The sequence below is a fragment of the Bos mutus genome, chromosome X (genome assembly GCF_027580195.1).
Source record: "Bos mutus isolate GX-2022 chromosome X, NWIPB_WYAK_1.1, whole genome shotgun sequence".
Taxonomy (NCBI): domain Eukaryota; kingdom Metazoa; phylum Chordata; class Mammalia; order Artiodactyla; family Bovidae; genus Bos; species Bos mutus.
The window spans coordinates 6,970,491-6,991,728 of NC_091646.1; the positions used below are offsets into that span (position 1 = coordinate 6,970,491).

A 21,238-nucleotide genomic window follows, 5' to 3' on the forward strand; every position below is an offset into this window, starting at 1 on the left:
CAAAACTGCAATATGCAAAAACCAACTGTATTTCTCTATACTAGAAAACAACAATCATCATCACAGGTACCAAATATTGAGAACTAACAAAATGCTAGATCTGTGCTAATAGTTTTATATGGGTTATCTCACTGTTGTCTAAGAAATTGTTATCCACACATTTAGAAGGAAAATGGGCTTAAGAAAGGTTAAGTAACCGAATCAAGGTTATATAAATATGAAGTAGAGAAGTCAAATTGGTAATCAGGTCTTTCTAGCTCCAAAATTTATGCTCTTAGCATTACATATAAATCATATTATTTGAGTATCTTACTAACATAAATTGGTATAACTCTATGTTATCCAACACTTACTGTGATATTTGGAAGATTTTAAGATTTACATCATTTTAACCCCATCTCCGAATTGTTCCAACCGGAAGTATAAAATGAACAACATCAACTAACCTCACTTTCCAGAAAGAAAAAAACCAATGTCTTAACAAGGTTGGCATTTGGACCCTGTCGTCCCCTTCTTTTCATCATTCCATCCTCCTCTGGATCTCGACGACTGAAGAGCCTAAGATCAATGCAAAATACTTTTAAAACAAAATATTTCTTAATTAAGAAATTTTAAAAACCTGTCTGGATTCCATCTTTAAGCAACTAACAGAGGAATAAATTGGAGCTGGGTAGGTACAGTACTGTCCAACATTATACCCAAGTAAACCTTTTCCATTTCACACTTGATGGTACTTCTAAATGTTTCTGAATGATTTCTTTTTGAAAATCTTACTGCATGTTATGCAATCATTTCTTTTTACAAAAGTATCACAATAGCTAACCTATACCATTTATGCACATAAATATAAATATTCTTCTCCTTAAAAATGACATTTCTTTTCCTCCTGTCCTTCCTGTACAATTATCCCAAAGTCTGAACTTAGTGGCCTTTTTCTATGGATATCATGGTCATTCTTATAAACAACAAAAAAGTTATCACTGGATAACAATGAATAAAAAATTATAGCATAAATACTTCGTATCATGTACTCTTAATAAACGTGTCACCTCAAATGAGCATTTTAATAAAATCTTACAAAAATATAGTTTAGTCCATATGTTTCCATTTTCTTTAAAACCACTACATGATAGCTGCTGAATATTTTTGGTGATCAGATATTCACACTGCTACTAGCTAATCTGAAGTGTTAAACAGCAATATAAATGAAGAGACTAAAGGATTCTTGTGGTTCTTACATCAAACTGTTATCAAAGTACTTTTATTATATGCAAAAATACATAAAAATAGGCTTAAGACCTGTACTGAATAAATTATTAATAAGTCATATTTATATATATTTTATAACACAATAAATTACTGCCGTTAAGTGACTTTAGAAAATGAACAACAGAAATGCAGATTTACTTTTTGTACAGAAATTCTCCAGCTGCTACTGCTACTGGCCGATGAGCTGAATAAACCAGATGATAGACATTTTCACAATCTTCTGCAGTAAGAACTTCTTCACTACTCCTGAAAACAAATAAGCAATAGCAGTTTTCAAAACAATGCTGTAATTTTAAGTTTACTAGTACAAAAATTCATACTCATACATTAAAAAATAGTACATTTTCACTCCTAAACTTGTGTTTTAAAAAACAGGTCATTAAGAAGTTGTTTCAAGAAGAAATCAACCTTACTTGATTATCATCTATTAGTAAAAGCATCCTCTGACAAAAGAGCTGAGTATTTTGTGAACACCCAAGATCAGACCTAAAATTAGAGTGAATATCGGGCATAAAGAAATAGATACTAAGAGAAATAACCATGCAACAAGTGTGCTAAAGGGAAATGAAGACAAAATAATATAAACTAACATAGAAAATAAAGTAGTGGCACGCTCAGTGTGTGCATGTGTCCTCAGTCATGTTCGACTCTGAAATCTCATGGACTGCAGCCCACCAGGCTCCTCTGTCCATGGGATTCTCCAGGCAAGAATACTGGAGTGGGTTGCCATTTCTTCCTCTAGGGGATCTTCCCAACCCAGGGATCGAACTGGCGTGTCCTGCCTCTGTCTCCTACATTGGCAGGCCGATTCTTTACCATTTGAACCACTTGGAGCTTAGTTAATAATCAAAGAAAACACTTTCCATGTATTTCATGGTAATATTAAGGACACAATTTTACAACGTTAAAATATACTAACACCCCAGTTACCTCACAGTGATGAAGAATAATACTTCATTCACCATGTACTAAACATCATATAAAACAATGCAAAAGAATTTTTCCAAATAATAAAATTTAAGTGCCAAAGATGTTTAATTACAATTTATCATTAAAAAAAACTCACTAAAATATAGTGCTTGTTTTATTGATCTTACTTTAAGAGAAGAAAGTAAACCTAACAAATCTTGGTAAATCAAAGTCATTATTAGGCCCATCAACCACAGAATCCCAGGGTAAACCTTGCTGGGTTTTCTAAACCAAGACCCTGTGTTTGAAGTTCTGGCCTCTTTCCCCCTAATATGCTTTTTGCTGCTTTATAACTACACATAAATAAATACACACACATATTGACTCAAATCAAACTACACCAAATTTGAGATATTTCACTAATTTTAACGCATAAGGAATGTCCCTGAAAGTTTCAGTTATTAGGTATATACATGGCTGAATCAACAAAAAAAGGGGTCCACATGGTATTACAGAGGAAGAGGGGAGAAGCTATAGAAATTAGGTAGAGTACTACTATTTTCTTATTTAATTCAGGACAGTTTTATAAACCCAAAGAAAAATGCAATGGTTAAGACTGCTCAAAATCCCCCCAGTTAAATGAATTCTCAGAAAACGTCAGTGTATATAGAGCTACCTTTTTTTTTTGACTTTTAATTTTTATTTCATATTGGAATATAGTTGATTTACTATGTATGTTACATTAGTTTCAAGTGTGCAGCAACATGATTTAGTTATACATACACACATATTTATTGTTTTTCAGATTCTTTTTCCCATAAAGGTTATTACCGAGTACTGAGCAAAGTTCCCTGTGCTATACAGTAGGTCCTTATGGATTATCTATTTTATATGTAACAGTGTTAATCTCAACCTACGAATTTAAATTAGGAGGTAGAGCTACCTTCTTTGTAATAACTGCAATGTAGTCCATTTCATATAAATGGGGTTGACAACCACACTCCTCACACAGGACTACTGCAGTAAATGAGATAACCCCTATAAGGAGCTTGTATTAGCTGTTATATATTAACTTAATTCTTCCTCTATTGATATCATCTAGAATATTTCCAATATCCTATTACAAACAGTACTATGTTAGAGACTGAGAACATTTTAAATTTTGGATACCACCAAGCTTTTTTCACCAGGGCTTCCCAGGTGGCTCAGATGGTTAAGTGTCTACCTGCAATGCGGGAGACCCGGGTGCAATCCCTGTGTCAGGAATATCCCCTGGAGAAGGAAATGGCAACCCACTCCAGTACTCTTGCCTGGAAAATTCCATGGACTGTAGGCTACAGTCCATGGGGACGCAAAGAGTCAGACACAACTGAGAGACTTCACTTTCACAGCTTTCCCCAAAGAGGCTATCCCAATTTATAGTCCCATCAATAAAGTTTATGGGTTTGTTTCTACATAGCTTTATGCAACTAGTGTATTACCAAACACATTAATCTTTGTAAAAAAGTAGGTTAAAAAAGTCTCATTTTAATATACATGTCTCTAAGTATGACCAATAATCTTTTTGCATGTTTAATTTTTTATTTTCTTTTGTGTCAGTGACATGGTCCCTAACTTTTGACTCTTTTACTACTGGGTTTCTGTTCTTTTTACTGATTTATTGAAAGTGACTCCTACAGTGCAAATCTCCTGCCAAGTCTGTCATTTGTTTTCTGAGTGTACATTATGGCACATACATATTTGTAGTTTTTTATGTAGTTAAAATTCAGTAATTTTTTTAATGTCTAGGTTTTATGCCATTCTCAGAAAGACACTGCCAGTTTACATATAAAATTAAAATGTTTAATCTTCTCCTCAGTTTTCATCTAACACTTTTAATTATTTCATTTATTTACATTTAGACATTTCATCCATCCTGAAATTATTTCTGTATAAGGAATGAAATATGAATCCAATTTAATTTTCCTCCAAATAGAAGCTAAGTGTCATAACATCATTTATTTTGATATAAAACCATCCTCACCCTACACTAGGTTCCTAGATATATTTAAGTTTGTCTCTATACTTTATTCTGTGTCACTCATTTCTGTTTAGACACCACTACCAAAACTTAAAAGTTACTAGGGTGAGGAGAGGGAGAGATAAAATAGGAGTTACGGATTAACACATACACAGTGATATGTATAAAACAGATAACCAGCAAGGACCTACTACATAAATGTATAACTGAATCACTTTGCTGTACACCTGAAACTAACACAATATAATAAATCAATTACACGTCAATTTTTAAAAATTAGTAATAATAGTAATAAAGTCAATGTTGTTTTATAATTTTGATTTAAAATCATAGTGGGCAGTCATCTCTCATTAGTTTTTATCAGAATTTTGCTGGCTGATCTTACATGATGACTTTCTCATATGAGTATCAGAATTAGAATGTTGTTAAAAGGCCCTTTGTGACAGGCAATTTGGGATAGACATGTATACACTTCTGTATTTAAAATGGATAACCAACAAAGACCTACTATACAGCAGAGGTAACTCTGCTCAATGTTATGTGGCAGCCTGGATGGGAGGGGAGTTTGGGGAGAAAGGATACATGTATATGTATGGCTGAGTCCCTTCCCTGTTCACCTGAAACTATCACAACACCATTCGTTAAATGGCTATACCCCAATATAAAATAAAAAAATAAAATAAAAAGCAACTATCTGGGTCATGTTAACAACCCAAATGTCCACTGATGGATGAATATATAAAATGTGGTATACTGAGTGTCAAAAAGGAATGAAATTCTGATATATAACAACATGGATGAACCCTGAAGACATCATGCTAAGTAAAACACGCCTGATATAAAAGGTCAAATATTACATACTTTCAGTTATATGAGGTACCTAAAATAGTCAAATTCAGAGATGAAAAGTAGACAATATGATGCAAAATCATACTGTGCAGTCCTTTACAGAGTATCAGTATGAAATGATAAAAAACACTCTGGAGATGGATAATGGTGATGGTGGCTGCACAACAATATGAATGTACTTAATTCCACTGATCTGTACACTGAAATGTGTAAATGGTAAATCTTATGTTACATATATCACCACAATCTTTTTAAAAAGGGGAAAATTGAATTGCATCAATCCTACATTTTAACATAATATGTTTTAAATTCAGATTGTTTACAGAGAAGTTTCAGTAATATATTTCTAAAAGTGTGACAAAATACAATACACATAATTTAACACACTCGAGTGTTTAACTTAATTTCAAGAGCATCTAAAGACAGTAAAATTGAAAGAAAACTAGTCAAGAATGCAAACACATGAATTCCCAGCTCAGTTAGAATATTCTACTTCAATGGTCCTCTCTTCCTATCTTCTCAACTTTACATGAGAAAACTAAACTTCTTGCTGTAAAACTCCAGGTTATTGAAATCTCAGTTCAGTTCAGTTTAGTCACTCAGTTGTGTCCGACTCTTTGCGACCCCAAGAATCACAGTACACCAAGCCTCCCTGTCCATTACCAACTCCCGGAGTTCACTCAGACTCACGTCCATCAAGTCAGTGATGCCATCCAGCCATCTCATCCTCTGTCGTCCCCTTCTCCTCCTGCCCCCAATCCCTCCCAGCATCAGAGCTTTTTCCAATGAGTCAACTCTTCGCATGAGGTGGCCAAAGTACTGGAGTTTCAGCTTTAGCATCAGTCCTTCCAAAGAAATCCCAGGGCTGATCTCCTTCAGAATGGACTGGTTGGATCTCCCTGCAGTCCAAGGGACTCTCAAGAGTCTTCTCCAACACCACAGTTCAAAAGCATCAATTCTTCGGCACTCAGCCTTCTTCACAGTCCAACTCTCACATCCATACATGACCACAGGAAAAACCATAGCCTTAACTAGACGGACCTTTGTTGGCAAAGTAATGTCTCTGCTTTTGAATATGCTATCTAGGTTGGTCATAACTTTCCTTCCAAGGAGTAAGCGTCTTTTAATTTCATGGCTGCAGTCACCATCTGCAGAGATTTTGAAGCCCAAAAAAATAAAGTCTGACACTGTTTCCCCATCTATTTCCCATGAAGTGATGGGACCGGATGCCATGACGTAGATTAATTTAAACCAAGTACACTAATGTATTTTTAAGATATGTAGACATTAGCAATATGCAGTAAATACATACTTACTGTAAAACAAGAGTGAGTAATTTTATTGCTTGTACTGCAACATCATATTCTTTGTCAAGGGTCATAGAAACAATTCTATCCTAAGGATGAAAAAAAAATATTCTTAAAGGGAAACCAAGAGAAAAATACTTGAAAATAACAGGTAAATGTTAAATACTTAGAGTAATACTAACCTTGAACCGACTGGTAAATAGCTCCAGTTTGGAATTAAGTTCCTTGTTATAATAAAGCCCTTGTAGAGCAGTGAGACATTTGAGTCTTACCTCACCTTGCTGAATTAAATGAGAGGAGAAAATGCATTAAAACTTTGCATATTTTCAACCTGAGCACACAAGATATATACCACATCTTCTACTTTAAATATGTTCTATACTATGGTATTTCTTCAGAAACTCTCATCCTTGACAATGCAAAAATAGGAATCAATATATACGTTTTAGACTAAATACCTTTGGGTTACTATTACTGTAGGTCAAATGAAAATATTTTGAAAATTTGTTCAGAGCAATGTTATTGGGAAAGATGACATTAGCATATTTCACAGTAAGTTTTCCTTTATAGAAGATAATATTTGTAAGGGATATATACAAAGATCAAGGCTAGGTGAAGAGACAGCCTAAGGGAAAGGCAGATCAATTAAAAAAAATTAAAAAGGTTAGAGGCCAAGTGATAATTTATAATCTGGCTAAGATACATGTTTATCAATAGAATCAAAATTAAAGAAATTTAAGTATATGTATATATGTAGCACTTATATATTAACAGAGTAAGAATTCTTCTTACTATTCTTAAGAAATGTCTTACCACTACCACCATCACCTACATGATCCTGTTGTTTCAGTACAAAAATTGTTTCATGATCAAAGGCTAAATCAGTGCCCAAGATTCAAAAATCTAGGGTACTTTATGTGATAGAGACCATATATTCATGAACAGATAGAGAAGAATAAAGGAGAGAAGCCTACAGGAATGTGCTCCCAGTTACACGTATATGCAGATAATTCACTATGAATGACAGTAGCACATAGCTATGCTTATGTGTAGAAAGAAAAGCACTATATATATCTTACCTTATCATGCATAGTCCAACCAACATATTTTAAATAACTGTCATTAAGAAAGGCATCACTATACATTTTCATCCAAATGCCAATTTCTTCAATGCAAATAGCTCGGATTTCAGCTATTGCATCACTGCATGGAAGAAAGAAAATTATGCATGTTAGTATCAGTATACCACAGGACTTGTGGATTCTTTATGCAACGCCAATACTTGATACCTACTATGAACATACCACTACCTTAAGTATTACTGGGGATTTACAAGAAGAATTGAAGCATTTGCCCAAAGCTTACAGTCTAGTTGTCGAAGTACAATTATCACTAAATAAATATTTAAAGTTCAATAAACCTACAAACAAAATCCAACTCCCACCTTCTCTATCATGTCATACCCCAGCCTTTATTCACACCTGCTGGGCACGGTGTATTCAGAAGACAGTCGGAACATTAGTCTGGTTACAGTGTATTTTCCAGGTGAGAATTAGTTACACCTAATATTGAGGCCAAGCTCAATTTGGATTTGAACATCATATAAATTATTCTGAATTCATCCTGTAGGTACTGGTAAGTCATTCAACGCTTTTGAGTAGAGGAATGATTCAACAAAAGAACGTTTTAAGACAACTGCAATAATCTCTAGAATGATGAAGGAATAGACTAAAGTAATGGTGACAGTAGAAATAAAAAGGTAAGAATGGACAAAAGGATATTACAAAGCAAGTATTAACCTGATTTAGTAACTGCCAAATTAAGAAAATGACAAAGTTAAATAAAAATGCCACCAATATTTAAAGAACAGGTTACTGCAGAAATGGTGGCAAGACTACCTATTTCTTTCTTCTGCTCATTCAAAATAAGGGCAACAACTCACTTAAATCTACTCAAATTTTCCCACTGATATTCAAATCGAAGAGGAAAGAATCAGGAATCAAAATGTACAGTCTCGGCTAACACAGTACATCCAAAAGCAATTAAGTGTTCTGTACCCTCACTCTTAGTAACAGTAGTAGCTTCCATTTTCTGGGCATCTACAAGTCGAGCACAACATTCCCCCATTTTTCAGATAGAAAATAAAGTTCAGAGCAGTTAAGTAACTTGTCTTGAGTGTCCCAATCAGTGGAAGACCTTAGATTCTAACACTGATCTTACTCTTAACACTGTTACCACTAAATTTATATTGCCTAAACCACTAAATAACCAAACTTGAAGAGAATAAGAGTTACATAGAAAAAACTGTCCTGACTTACCGGTATCTATGTACAAACACTCCCTTAAATATTGCATTCATCATATTTTCTATTTCATCTTGATTTTCTTGAAGCTGAAAAGAACACATCATTGCTTTGCAATTATAATAGAAAACAACCAAAAGAACTTGTAAAAGTTGGTACAAACACAAATGTATGTTTCTCCAGAGTTTTGATATTTTCATGCAATTTTTAATTTCACTAAATGAAAAGTGTCCACATAGAAAAACTAAAAGCTGTTGCATAAAAGGTAGCTAAACTCCCTTGATATCTGGAATATTTCTACATTGTTGTTAATGTCATTGCTAATGTTTAGCTGGTTGACTAATTTTTTCAGATGGTCACATATTTCTATTGTATAAATGTATGTAAAGAAATCTTTTAAGTAGTTTATTATACTAGTGAGTATAGTGAAGTCGCTCAGTCGTGTCCGACTCTCTGCGACTCCGTGGAATGTAGCCTACCAGGCTTCTCCATCCATGGTATTCTCCAGGCAAGAATACTGGAGTGGGTTACCATTTCCTTCTCCAGGGGATCTTCCTGACCCAGGGATCAAACCCGGGTCTCCCGCATTAGAGGCAGACGCTTTAACCTCTGAGCCACCAGGGAAGCCCATTTTATTATATTACTTATCTATTAAATAACATTTATGTTCATATAAAAAAATAACAATGCTTCATTATCTTGGTCTTTAGCATCTGAAAATTAACTCATGTTATCTACTGCCTAATCAAAGAACAAAAAAGTTTGAGTAAAATGCCTTGGCAAAAAATTTGTCTTCTTGCTAAATATTTTTAAGGGAAACAAGGCTCACTTGAAATAATCAACTAAACATTTCAAATCTTGGATGACTTATTTACTTCCATATATTTTCAATTCAGAGCTTTAGAGTTAAGAGAAAATTGATTCAGAGCTTCAGAATTACAAGAAAAATCTTTCACACTCTAAGTATCAATTAGCTTTCAGAATTATGTTCTGTGTTTTCATAAAACACTTTTTTTCTTTTCACAAGTGTAATCTCACATTTCCAAATAATGCGAACAGGGCACGTACTTGTATTCATTAGCACAATCAAAGGCACAGGAGGGCTTTCAACATGTTTAAAAACTCAACCCAACCTAGAAGTATTAATATCTTATGTGATAGAAGAATTTTAAACTCAAAACTCTTTTATATCCATTCATTCTATGTTCAGAATAAGGCCATAATTTTATACATTATGTTCAGCTAATAAAGCATCCAATGCAATTTATTAACTAAATTAAAGGGCAAAAGGTCAATTCATTTGAACTACAGTTAATCCTTGAACAATGTAGGGGTTAGGGTTGCTGACCCTCTGCACAGTTGAAAATCTAAGTAAAACCTATAGGTGGCCCTCTGTATATGCAGTTTCACTGTATCCACGGTTTCTGCACATACAAGGTTTCACAACCAAAGATTCAACCAACCATGGATCATATAAGAACTGTACTATTTACTACTGAAAAAAAAAAATCCATGTGTAAATGGATCTGCACAGTTCAAACATATGTTTGAATGGTTTCATGGTTCAAATGTTTACGAAAAAGAAAAATTTAGGCATGGGGGAAATGTGGGCAAGATTTTTCTGGCTTTTCTTGGGCAAGGGGCACTTTTAAAAGTTATTGGCTATCTCAGAAATGACCAACTTTTAAATTATAGTTACTACAATCACCCCCACAAAATGTCAGAATCAAGTAATTTATGGAATACCATGGCAAATATCCCATGGCAAATATTTTAGCTCAACTACATTAGCAATGTTTTTGAAACATCAGACTTTGCCTATTCAAAATAAAAATAAACATTCCCAATATCAGATAGCAAAATATTATATTACCAATGAAGAAGGAATTTAAATAAAAAAACACAACATCGAGGGAATCCCCTAGTGGTACAGTAGTTAGTACTCAGCACTTTCACTGCTGGGGCCTGGGTTCAATCCCTGTCCGAAAACTAAGATCCCACATGCTGCATGGCATGGCCAAAAAAAAAAAAAAAACCCCAATACCAAAAATTTTATTAATTACTTTTTAGCATAGAACTGAAAAAACATTTTCCTCATTCAAAGTTGAATTTGGTGGTCAGTCATTAATGTTACACAAGGGTCTCTTACACTACACACACAAAACATACACACACACACACACCCCAAAAACATGGATTATGACACCATAAATAGCTTATCCCTATTTTTCAAAGGGATTTTACATAAGTGAAACCTCATTTGATCCCGACAATAAATTGAGGGTAGAGTTAGGAGATAGAATTTCACAGTAGACATGAATAACAATAAAGCATAAGACAACTTGTCAGACTGGCCCAGGACTCCTTACTTGAAGAGTTCAACTCTTAATCCTAGTCCACACAGAAAGGAAATATATACAGAAGGTACTCTTGGCATGGACAGTCAATAAAAATAAGTTAGATGTATAAACAACTTTAAACATATTGTTTAAATTTTTCAAAAAATTTTATCTGATGAACTAGAAAAGTTATATATCATAATTAATGGTGACTAAGTTGGTCACACATTAACAGCTTAAATATTCAATACAAGAGTGTACCTCTTTCCGCTTCTGTAGCAGGAGTTCTAGCCTCTCATTGGCTCGTTTTCCAATCATTTTATTCCGTTCTGCCTCATACTGTCTTTGTGTATTATCCATATTAATGCTAAGATTTAGTGCCACATTCACCAAAGCTGTCATCAACTTCATAGCTATTTTTAAATGGAAAATGTTGAAATTAGTCTCACAGAAAAATTTACAAGTTATGATCTACTTAAGAAAAATTAAAAACAAGATGGGCTGTTCCACTTCTAATAGAAAAATACAGCTGCTACAAATGACAATAATAGTACAACAACAGCTAATGTGTATCGAATACTTACTATATGTCAGTCAGTTACCTATGTTAAGTATTTCTCGGATTAACTCCTAATCCTTACAACAGCCCTCAAATTAAATATTATTCTCATTTCATTCATGAAGAATCTTAAGTTCAGGGAGCTTAAGAAATCTGCCTCAAACTACACAATTCATATACATAGTTAAAACAAGATTCAAAACTAGATAATATTACTCTAGACTATGCTCACTATTCAATGATAGGTCCCCTACAATGACCTTTTCAAGAGATCATGATTTACCTTCTAAATAAATTTTGACTAATACAGCAGTCATTTAGCTATCCAGCAACCAAAGGGGGAGGGAACGTAAGTGCTTTTTATCAAAGTACAGTGTGTAGAAATGTTGGACAGTTTTATCAGTATTTGATTTCCTTTAATTTTACTCTTATTATATATCATCATAAAGACAATGATGCAATTATGAAAGACAGATCAAGATAAAAAGTCAAAAGTACAGAGTAAAATGTCACTCAATGAAGTGCTTTGTATCAGAGTTTCTCCAGATCTCCACCTTGTTATTGAACTCTTGCTACTGAGACAGAACTCACTGCCTGTGATTTCAAACTTATTAATTGAAATATCTGAACATATTATGCTTTTTTTTCAGCTTAGATCAGACTACTTCTCAAGCCTGATTCACTGCATGACAGAACACCACAAAACTAAACCTTAATTTCTGGCTACTAGCTCTCTTTAAACGGAGAAGGCAATGGCACCCCACTCCAGTACTCTTGCCTGGAAAATCCCATGGATGGAGGAGCCTGGTAGGCTGCAGTCCATGGGGTCGCTAGGAGTCGGACACAACTGAGTGACTTCACTTTCACTTTTCACTTTCATGCACTGGAGAAGGAAATGGCAACCCACTCCAGTGTTCTTGCCTGGAGAATCCCAGGGACGGGGGGAGCCTGGTGGGCTGCTGTCTATGGGGTGGCACAGAGTCGGACACGACAGAAGTGACTTAGCAGCAGCAGCAGCTCTCTTTAAAAGAGATTCCCAATCTTCTGCTCTGAGCTATTGTATACCCTCAGCAAACCATTTTCTCATTCTGATCTAAAATTATTCACCTTGCCCATTATATGTTTTTAATTTACTTTAACCATTCAAGTTCTTAAAATCAAAGCTACCTAAGTACACAGATCAATCACATTCATAATTTGTGACCTCAAATCTAAAAACCTACAGGGAGACTGTCTGCATTTTTTTTAATGGAGGGCTGAGCAAAAGAACATCTTTAATCACAGCTTTAATTCTTTAGGGAAATACTCTAAAGGAAAAATATCCCCACATTTAGAGAATGAAAAATTTTTGTAGAAATCAAAATATTCTATCATTAATGCATAGAATACTTAACAATTAATGCCTGGTCAATTTACTCATACTCAAATTAAAAGGCACATATTCAATAATGGTATATGAACAATTTTACCTTTAGCACAAAAGAGAAACGGGGACATTTTATCAACATCAACATCAAAAATCACTGTTCTAGAATTAATCATGTGAGCCTTAAAAATATAACTTATTTCATGTAAAAATCAGAGAAACTGACTCAGCCTAAAGTTACTCAGAAGCATAAGAAAAACCAACTTTTTTGATGTGGTTAAATAAGCATCATCCTATAGGGACAATCTTACTGGGACTATGCTAGTAGTGACTATGCACACAGGTCATTTAGAACTACATATCCAAAATCACTGCTCCCCAAATTTGATGTCAATACCTTCCCTGATAAAACATATTTCAAGACCAAACAGATTACTATGCCACAGAAAGGGAGAAGAGGTAGATAGGAATCAAGTAGGTTTAACACAAGAAAATTATAGTATGTCTTCAGAGAACCAAACTATCATTCCATTCTCCATAATTCATGGGAGTTGGAGGAAAGGGGAGAATGTGCTCTTAGGGGCTATTTAATAAATAAAATTAATTTGTCACCATAATGTCATTCCTTTTAATGAAAACCATTTTCATCTCTAACCTAAGAAAATGCAAAAAAAGATTTCTAAATACTGACCTGCCAGGGTGCTTGTATGTCGAAATGCTCTGACTTGTGAGTCAGACAATCCTGTAAGAAGTGAAATGACTGTATCCATCATGTACTCATCATATATGATACTATATTGACACTGCCGTACTAATACGCCAATGAATTCACAGAAACTGGATTTGAACTTCTTCCACTGAGGACCAGCCATGGTAAGTGGATAATCTCCACTATCCTAAAATAGAAATTTTAAACAGCAATTTCACTTAAAACCCATAATTCAATAAACTTGTTTTTGAAATACTCTAGGCAGAAGCTGAAAAGACTCCTTTATCTCATCTTCTATAATAAATCCTCAAAAGTAGGCAGAAGAATAATATGCAAAGGTAGAGATACCTTTGAACACATCTGGTCTTTTATTTAAGATAAAAATGGATAGTCTGAATTCACTCCAACCAATGAAAATATATACTAATTACATACCAAAATAAAAAGCCTCTCCCATCAAATAAAACTTTATTCTGATAAGCAAAGATATAGTCACTGAATTTCTTTAAAACAAAACTGAGCAAAAATCAAACCAAAGTTGCCTGTTTTAATGATTCAACATGATGAAATCATATTCTCAGCCAGTCTAATAGATTCATGTATGACTTATAAACAATCAAAGGATTACAATGTATGTTTTTATTAGCTTCAGGATATCAAATACTCGGCAGATGTAAACAATAACTTTTTTTAAGTGAAAACAAGCTAGAATGACCTGTAAAGACAGGTACTCAAGTATTCCTATGTATAATATGGGGCATTCACCAACAAAGATACACTGAGGTCCTCCATAAATCATTAAAAACAAACAAGTCTTAAGAATAAACGCAGAGACCAATACTACATAGAAATTTCTGACAAGAATGTCCTAAGGTCATTATGGTTTAGTAAATTTTTTAACAATTAAATTTTGTCATTAGAGCCATATATTTTAAAAAATTTTAAGTAAAGCCATACACAAGTTGAACTATGTCTCATCTGAAAATAAGATCCCAATACTTCACAAAAAAGGTTTTCTTCTATTTTCTGATTGGCTCATTTAAGCACTATACTGAAAAGGTAGCATCTTAACTGTTGTTAGCAACTTGGTTTGCTGGTATTTTCAAATCTTATTTCAGGTATCTTATTTCAAATAGCTATTGAGAACAAAGTTCTCACTAAAACATTTAATATCAGAAGGTTAAAAGAACACCATTCCTCATAATTACATCTCAACAACTTAGAGACTGATTAATAGCACTTAGTGATCATCAAAACCATTTTAACAATTCTTATCTTTCAGAAAAATAGTTGAAAGCTCCTTCATCTGAATAAGGTAAAAAAAAAAAAAAACATATAAAACTCAAATGAGAAAGGCTTTCTAATTAAAAATTCACAACGAAAAGTTTTGAAGAGTAAAAACTACTGGGGCTTGAATACAGATGTGAACAAAACAAACAAAAATCCCTGCCTTGACGGAGTTTATATTACAGTAAATCTAAATATGTCTTTATTGGCAATAATACTTCAAAGACATCACTATAATAATCAACTAAGGTCTAAGCTACTATTTATTATGTATTTGTATTGTTCTTGTTATTCACATGTGAAACATAAATAAGACTTTAAACAATAAAATATACCTGCATGCATTTATCTTTGCCTGAGCTTACACATGCTCATGGGCACTTAATTTTATTCTCGGTTGAAATTTTAATTTTTTAACAAAAGAGCTAACATTTAGTTCTTACTATGTGCCAGACATTGTAAAATGCTAAGGAAGTTTTCAAACATTGCATTCAGTTTTCTTAAGAGCCCTTTAAGTATTTGTAGCTCCATTTTACAGATGATGAAACTTACGCTAAGACAACAATTTGCCCAAGGTCACATGGCCATCATTTAACTGGATTTCTACTACCAAAGCTTTTATCTACAACACTAATATTCAAAATTTTATATTCTGAAGATCAAGGTACATAAAATTATCACAATATTTAGGGTATTAACTTACCTCATCAAACTCTTCAGTCATTTTTCGAATTATTTCAGAGTTCTGCATATGTCTAAACATTTCTGCTGTGACAACACCTGAAATTTCCAAGAGTAAGAAGTTAATACATGGTAAATAAAAAAATAGAGAACTTCTAAGTCCATCTCTAACACTAATATGTCTACAGTCACACAATAAGGTATACTTCTATATCACGTGATCTTCACCATGATACTCAATCCTATAAAGCACAAACACCATTCTCAACATATATAAGAAAACAGACCCACACTTCTGACAGGTATCTTTTCTTTCTTTTCATGGAACAATCAGCCTTAGCCATTTCTACCTAACTCACTTTACTCACTCCTAGAATATGTATATTCGCTAAATTCTTTAATATAAAACATATGTCATCAATAATGAGGTAGCCATCTAGGATAACATTTAAAGCCCTGAGGATGAACCTGAAGAAAATAAGGGAAAGAGTAATAGGAAGAATTCACTTTGGGCAGGTTTCTTTATTAAGCACAACTGTACATAAGGCAACTGTATCCCACCATCCACCTCAAAGGACTTCAAATACACAAAAGTAGTAAGTTGTAGTTCCTGCTCATCCAGAAGTCTGTAACCTAGTTGTAAGTTTAAACAAAGAATAATGGGGTGGGGGGGTTGGCAGGGATAAAGTATTAAAGGTAGTACATAATAAATGCCCTAATGAGTGGAAAAACCAAGATAGGCTAAAAAAAAGGAAAGAAAAGAATTAAGATTTGAGTAAGTAGGTGTTTCACAGAGAAGGAATCTGATAGTGGACATTTCCTTTTAAAGGAGGATGGGATAGGAGGGGAGAAAGGATACACATTACAAGTAGTAGTATAACTGTATCACTTTGTTGTATACCTGAAATTAACACAACACTGTTAATCAAATATTAATATGTTTCAAAAATAAAAGACAAGTGTAAAAGTTAGCCAGGTATATGTCAAATATCAGAAAAGGAATTTCTAGGGAAAAAGTATGAGTAGGAGACAATGCAAGAAGTCATACATGAATTTTCATTGATAGGGTGTCACCAAAAAAAAAAAAAAAGAATAACTGTAAAAAGTGAATTTTTTAAACTACATTTCTATATTATTTATACTTTGCCAGTCTAATCACTATGAATACTATAAATATAATAATATCTAGAAGGATGTCTTGGGACTCCCCTGGCAGTCCAGTAATTAAGACTATGTGCTCCCAATACAGGGGGCACAGGTTCCATCTCTGGACAGGGAAGTAAGATCGAGCATGGTGCAAGGTGTAGCCAAAAAATAAAAGAATGTCTTGGTACAGGAAGACGAGATTTATTATAAAAATTAGATACAATTAATAGATGTATTTCAATTGACCAAGCTCTATTTTGTGTATGTGTGCATGTGTGTGTATATAAAACTAAAAACAGCAACAAAACATCATACTGTCTTTCCAACTCCTAATCTGAAAGAGCAATAGCTACGTGAGCTCCTTCTCTATAGACATGCAATTTAAGACCTTCCAGTAGTCCAACAAAGCCAGCAGAATTAGAACATGAACTAACATCCACTGAGCCTCCTATGTACCGGCCACTTAAGCCCTGAAAACAAGCCTGTATAGCAGGTACTATAATCCTGGCTTTACAAATGAGAAAACTGATGCTAAGGCAAAGAGAAATTATAAATAATTTCTGTGACATTATTAGTCAACATCATGTTGCCCAGCCCCAGGTGATATCAATTTATACTGGTACTGTAAAAGAACCCTTACTTACCACCTTAAAAAAAAAAAATGGTTGTTTACAAATAATAACAAATTTGGAAGCAAGCATGATTTCTCCAGCTAAAGAAGCACATTCTCAAAAACGTTTTGAAGGAGTTTTTAATTTTTATTTAGAGCCATGAATATATCTCAAAAACTTTCCATACTTTATACCCAAATACTGTAAATTTGGTAATGCTAGAGAACAAGTAACTCAATCCCTGAAATAATTTATATGAAATAAACATTTAGATATGTCAAAGTAAACATATTGCATACAGCTTGACAAACTTCTAAAGCTCCTCCTCACATCTAATAAATCATGTAACAGTCATAAACTCAAATATAAAGAGAAAAGAAAGTGGCTGTCACAAACTTCATGCATTTAATTCTTCTGAGGCAGGTATGAAGGAGCCATCAGGACACCAGGCCAGATCCCACTGCCTTAAAAGTGTGGGGGACATGAAATGAGTTATTTAAAAACTGGTAAACTGAAAAGTGACAGTCAACCAGAAAAGAAAAAAGGAAACAACATTGGCTGCAGAATCACCAACCACAGAGCGGTCTGGAGCCACTCAGTGTGGGGCCAAACATCTCTCCACCTACCTCAAGAGCTACAAAAAGCATTAACTACAGTAAAATAACTGACACTCATAATAACAATCCTAGATCCACAGGAATAGGTTAAAGTACACTGTATATACTTAAATATGTGTCTAATTCATTTAAAAAGGAATTCCATCAAAATATTTTTGAGTATGTTTAAGTACGTAATGACCTTAACATGGTAAAATCCACTTTATGACTCTTCCATGATTCTAAAATTATTATTATAGTGGTGTTTAAGTTTTCAATACCTTCAATTTTAAAAAATCTTCACAACCTGATTTATGATAAGATATATCCAACTGTTGAATGGTTAAGTTCCTTATTTATAAATACAATGAGGCCAGAAAAGGAATGTATCCGATAAAGGGAAAACGCTCTGACTATGGCTTTGTTTTAAAACTGCTTATTTAGAAACCTAATCAGGAAACTATAATGGATCAACTAAGACTGAATTTCAACTCATCAAATTATTTCTGGCACCTGTTCAGTTGTTTTGTCATCAACCTTCCGCTTCAAAAAATCTAAAGAGAAAGGACATGGCCCTTAATTACACAACACAATAAATACGTACTTGTGCCCTTCTATTCCAGAAAGATGGAATGGACATGGGCAAAATAAAAATAATATCAACATATCTCATTTTCTAAAGAGTTTATCTGGTTTATCATACTGTCATTACCACAACACTTCCTCTGAGCAGATTCAGTAGAATTTTCTAATACTGATACGCAGATATTTCTAGCTAAGAAGCTGAGTAAACTAGGCAACTCTCTGTACTCTAAAGTTCAGACGTTTTTAAAAATTCTCAAAACTGACCACATTAATGGCATTATGAAGACCATAGATTCAAGAAGTTAACAGATTTGTCTATCAGGCCTCACATATAACATTTAATATGAAGATTGCACTGAAAGTTGTGATCAACCCTATAAAATGCATCAGTTCTTATAATATTACTTGTTTTCCAATTTCAATGACAGGATTTTCAAAGAAGTTTTATGGAATTAAATGAGTAGATTGCTTCTTGGGATCTTTTCTTCAGATCTGTTTAAACCATTCTTTAGCATCTTAATTTTTTCCATCTATTTTTAAGCCATCTTCCCTCCTCCTGACTTCTAATGCCCATGTTTTTGGTGCCATTTTCATTTTTAAAAAGAATAGCCTTGGAAAACTCTGTAACATTTATTTGCCTGTGCATTTTTCTTGTAGAATTTCAAGGATGGGCCAAGTTTAGGGAGACAGACTAGGTCAGAACCTGCCCATGATCTTGACTACTTCATTTACTGATTCACATCAGGGTATAAGACTCCCCAATTTACACAGTTTTGTCCCTCTGGCCAAATGTGTGCACTGTAAGTTTTTGTCTCAGGAAAGACATTTCTACATTTTATATTTTCCATACTCTTAATTCAAAATCTTTTAAAATAAAGTATAAACACTTTAAACAAGACCCCACTCCAGAGTTTCTCTTTTAGGGGAAAAAATCTGGAAATTTCACCAATACCTTACTTAACTTACTTAGTTACTTACTTACCTACTTACTTACTTTCTTACTGTAATTCATGGCACTTTTTAACTCCCTACACTTTACAATTCCCTGCCACTTGAACCTGTATCTCTTCATTATCTTCTTCCTCCCTTCTTAATCCATTTCTTTGTTCCTAAAACCAGATGCTGAAAGTGGGAAATATATCTAATAAAAGTAACATAACATTATAAATTACCAAGTTCTTCATTAACTTTCACATAGAATCCAACAGTCTCAACAGACTTCCTCTCTTCGTTCTTTACTCTTTTTACTTTACATATTTTGTATAGTTATAATGCAAATAACTCAACATCTTGGCATTATTTTCCACACAAAATGTTAATAATCTTTAGGTGAAACAAAAAAGAAGATAACATTTGGGAATATTCTGATTCCAAAATAAATATATCTTACCTTTACAGCCTGAACACTGAATAAAAAAGTTGATGAGGTCAAGAAGTGCTATATCTCGGTCATGCTTGTATGACTCTATCCAATCATCTACTACCGACTACAGCAAGAAGGGGAGAAAAAACATTAGCTTTTTCTAACATTCTAAGATTTAATTCAGATCAACGTCATTAAGATGCAACAATAAGTGGCATCACATTACTTCAATAAATACATATTTGTATACCAAAATTTACATTTTAACAATAAAATGAAATCAAATTCAGTAAATCCATCACCTGATTATACATAACGATGATCCATTGTCCTTAACTTTTGAATTAAAAGGAATCTGAAAACGGTAGGAATCAACTTTATAAACTGAAATTTCTTAGTGATATTATAAACATCTTAGAAAATATTAAAATAGTTGACAAAAGTATTGCACTTAGTAGTATCTAAATATTTACAATGCTGGTGGAATGAAAACTTTACAAAATTTTTAAAAAGAAGTAAATGCCTGGGTCAATGAGGAAATGCAAATAAAATAACACTTTTTCTCGAGTGAGTGCTAATAATCCCATATTAATAAAAAAGAGAAATTGAAGGCTAAATAAACACCAAAAGAAAGATAGTTCATGAATCTGGAGACCTAATGTTGTTAGATGACAGTACCCTCCAAACTGATCTATAGACTCAATGCCACCCCTATCAAAATGCCAGCTGATTAGCTTCTTAGCAGAAATTGGAAACTTGATCCTAAAATCCTTAGGGTGATGCAAGGTATACAGAATAGTCAAAATAGTCTTGAAAAGAGAACAGTGTCAGAGGACTCACACTTCATGACTTTAAAACCTATTACAAAGCTACTGGCATAAGGACAGTTATGAAGATTACTGAAATAAAATTTCAAGTCCAGAAATAAATCCTTAGACTGACAGTCATTTGATTTTTGACAAGGATGTTAACCCAATTCAACACAGAAAAACTAGTCTTTTCAACCAATGGTGCTGGGACAACTGGACATCTGTAAGCAAAACAATGAAGTTGGACCCTTTCTTACATCATACACAATACTTTACTGAAAATGGATCAAAGACCTAAATGTAAGAGCTAAAACTAAATTTAGTAAAACTAAATTTACAGAAGAAAAACTTCATAATCATGTTAGGCAAATCGTTCTTAAATATTAGACCAAAGGCACAAGATGAAAGAAAGAATAAGTTTGACCTATCCAAAATTCAAACTTTGTTCTTGAAAGGAATCCATTAAGAAAGTGAAAGGATAACCTGCAGAATGGGGGAAAATATTTACAAATCATGCATCTGATATGGAA

General features: G+C 33.6%; 1 protein-coding gene across 5 annotated transcripts in view; it reads right to left on the minus strand.

Moving 5' to 3' along the window:
• Positions 1-21,238, minus strand: part of STAG2 (STAG2 cohesin complex component) — a 132,466-nt gene that overhangs the window by 49,818 nt on the left and 61,410 nt on the right. For all 5 annotated transcript variants that reach the window (XM_005889311.3, XM_070366351.1, XM_070366350.1 and 2 more), the window contains exons 5-14: positions 19,927-20,023; positions 15,621-15,697; positions 13,613-13,817; positions 11,258-11,409; positions 8,673-8,746; positions 7,434-7,557; positions 6,537-6,635; positions 6,364-6,443; positions 1,408-1,515; positions 447-558 (exon numbers count right to left, since the gene is read on the minus strand). In XM_005889311.3, coding sequence (XP_005889373.1) covers positions 447-558; positions 1,408-1,515; positions 6,364-6,443; positions 6,537-6,635; positions 7,434-7,557; positions 8,673-8,746; positions 11,258-11,409; positions 13,613-13,817; positions 15,621-15,697; positions 19,927-20,023 — 1,128 coding nt within the window. The remainder of the gene's footprint in view (positions 1-446; positions 559-1,407; positions 1,516-6,363; positions 6,444-6,536; positions 6,636-7,433; positions 7,558-8,672; positions 8,747-11,257; positions 11,410-13,612; positions 13,818-15,620; positions 15,698-19,926; positions 20,024-21,238) is intronic.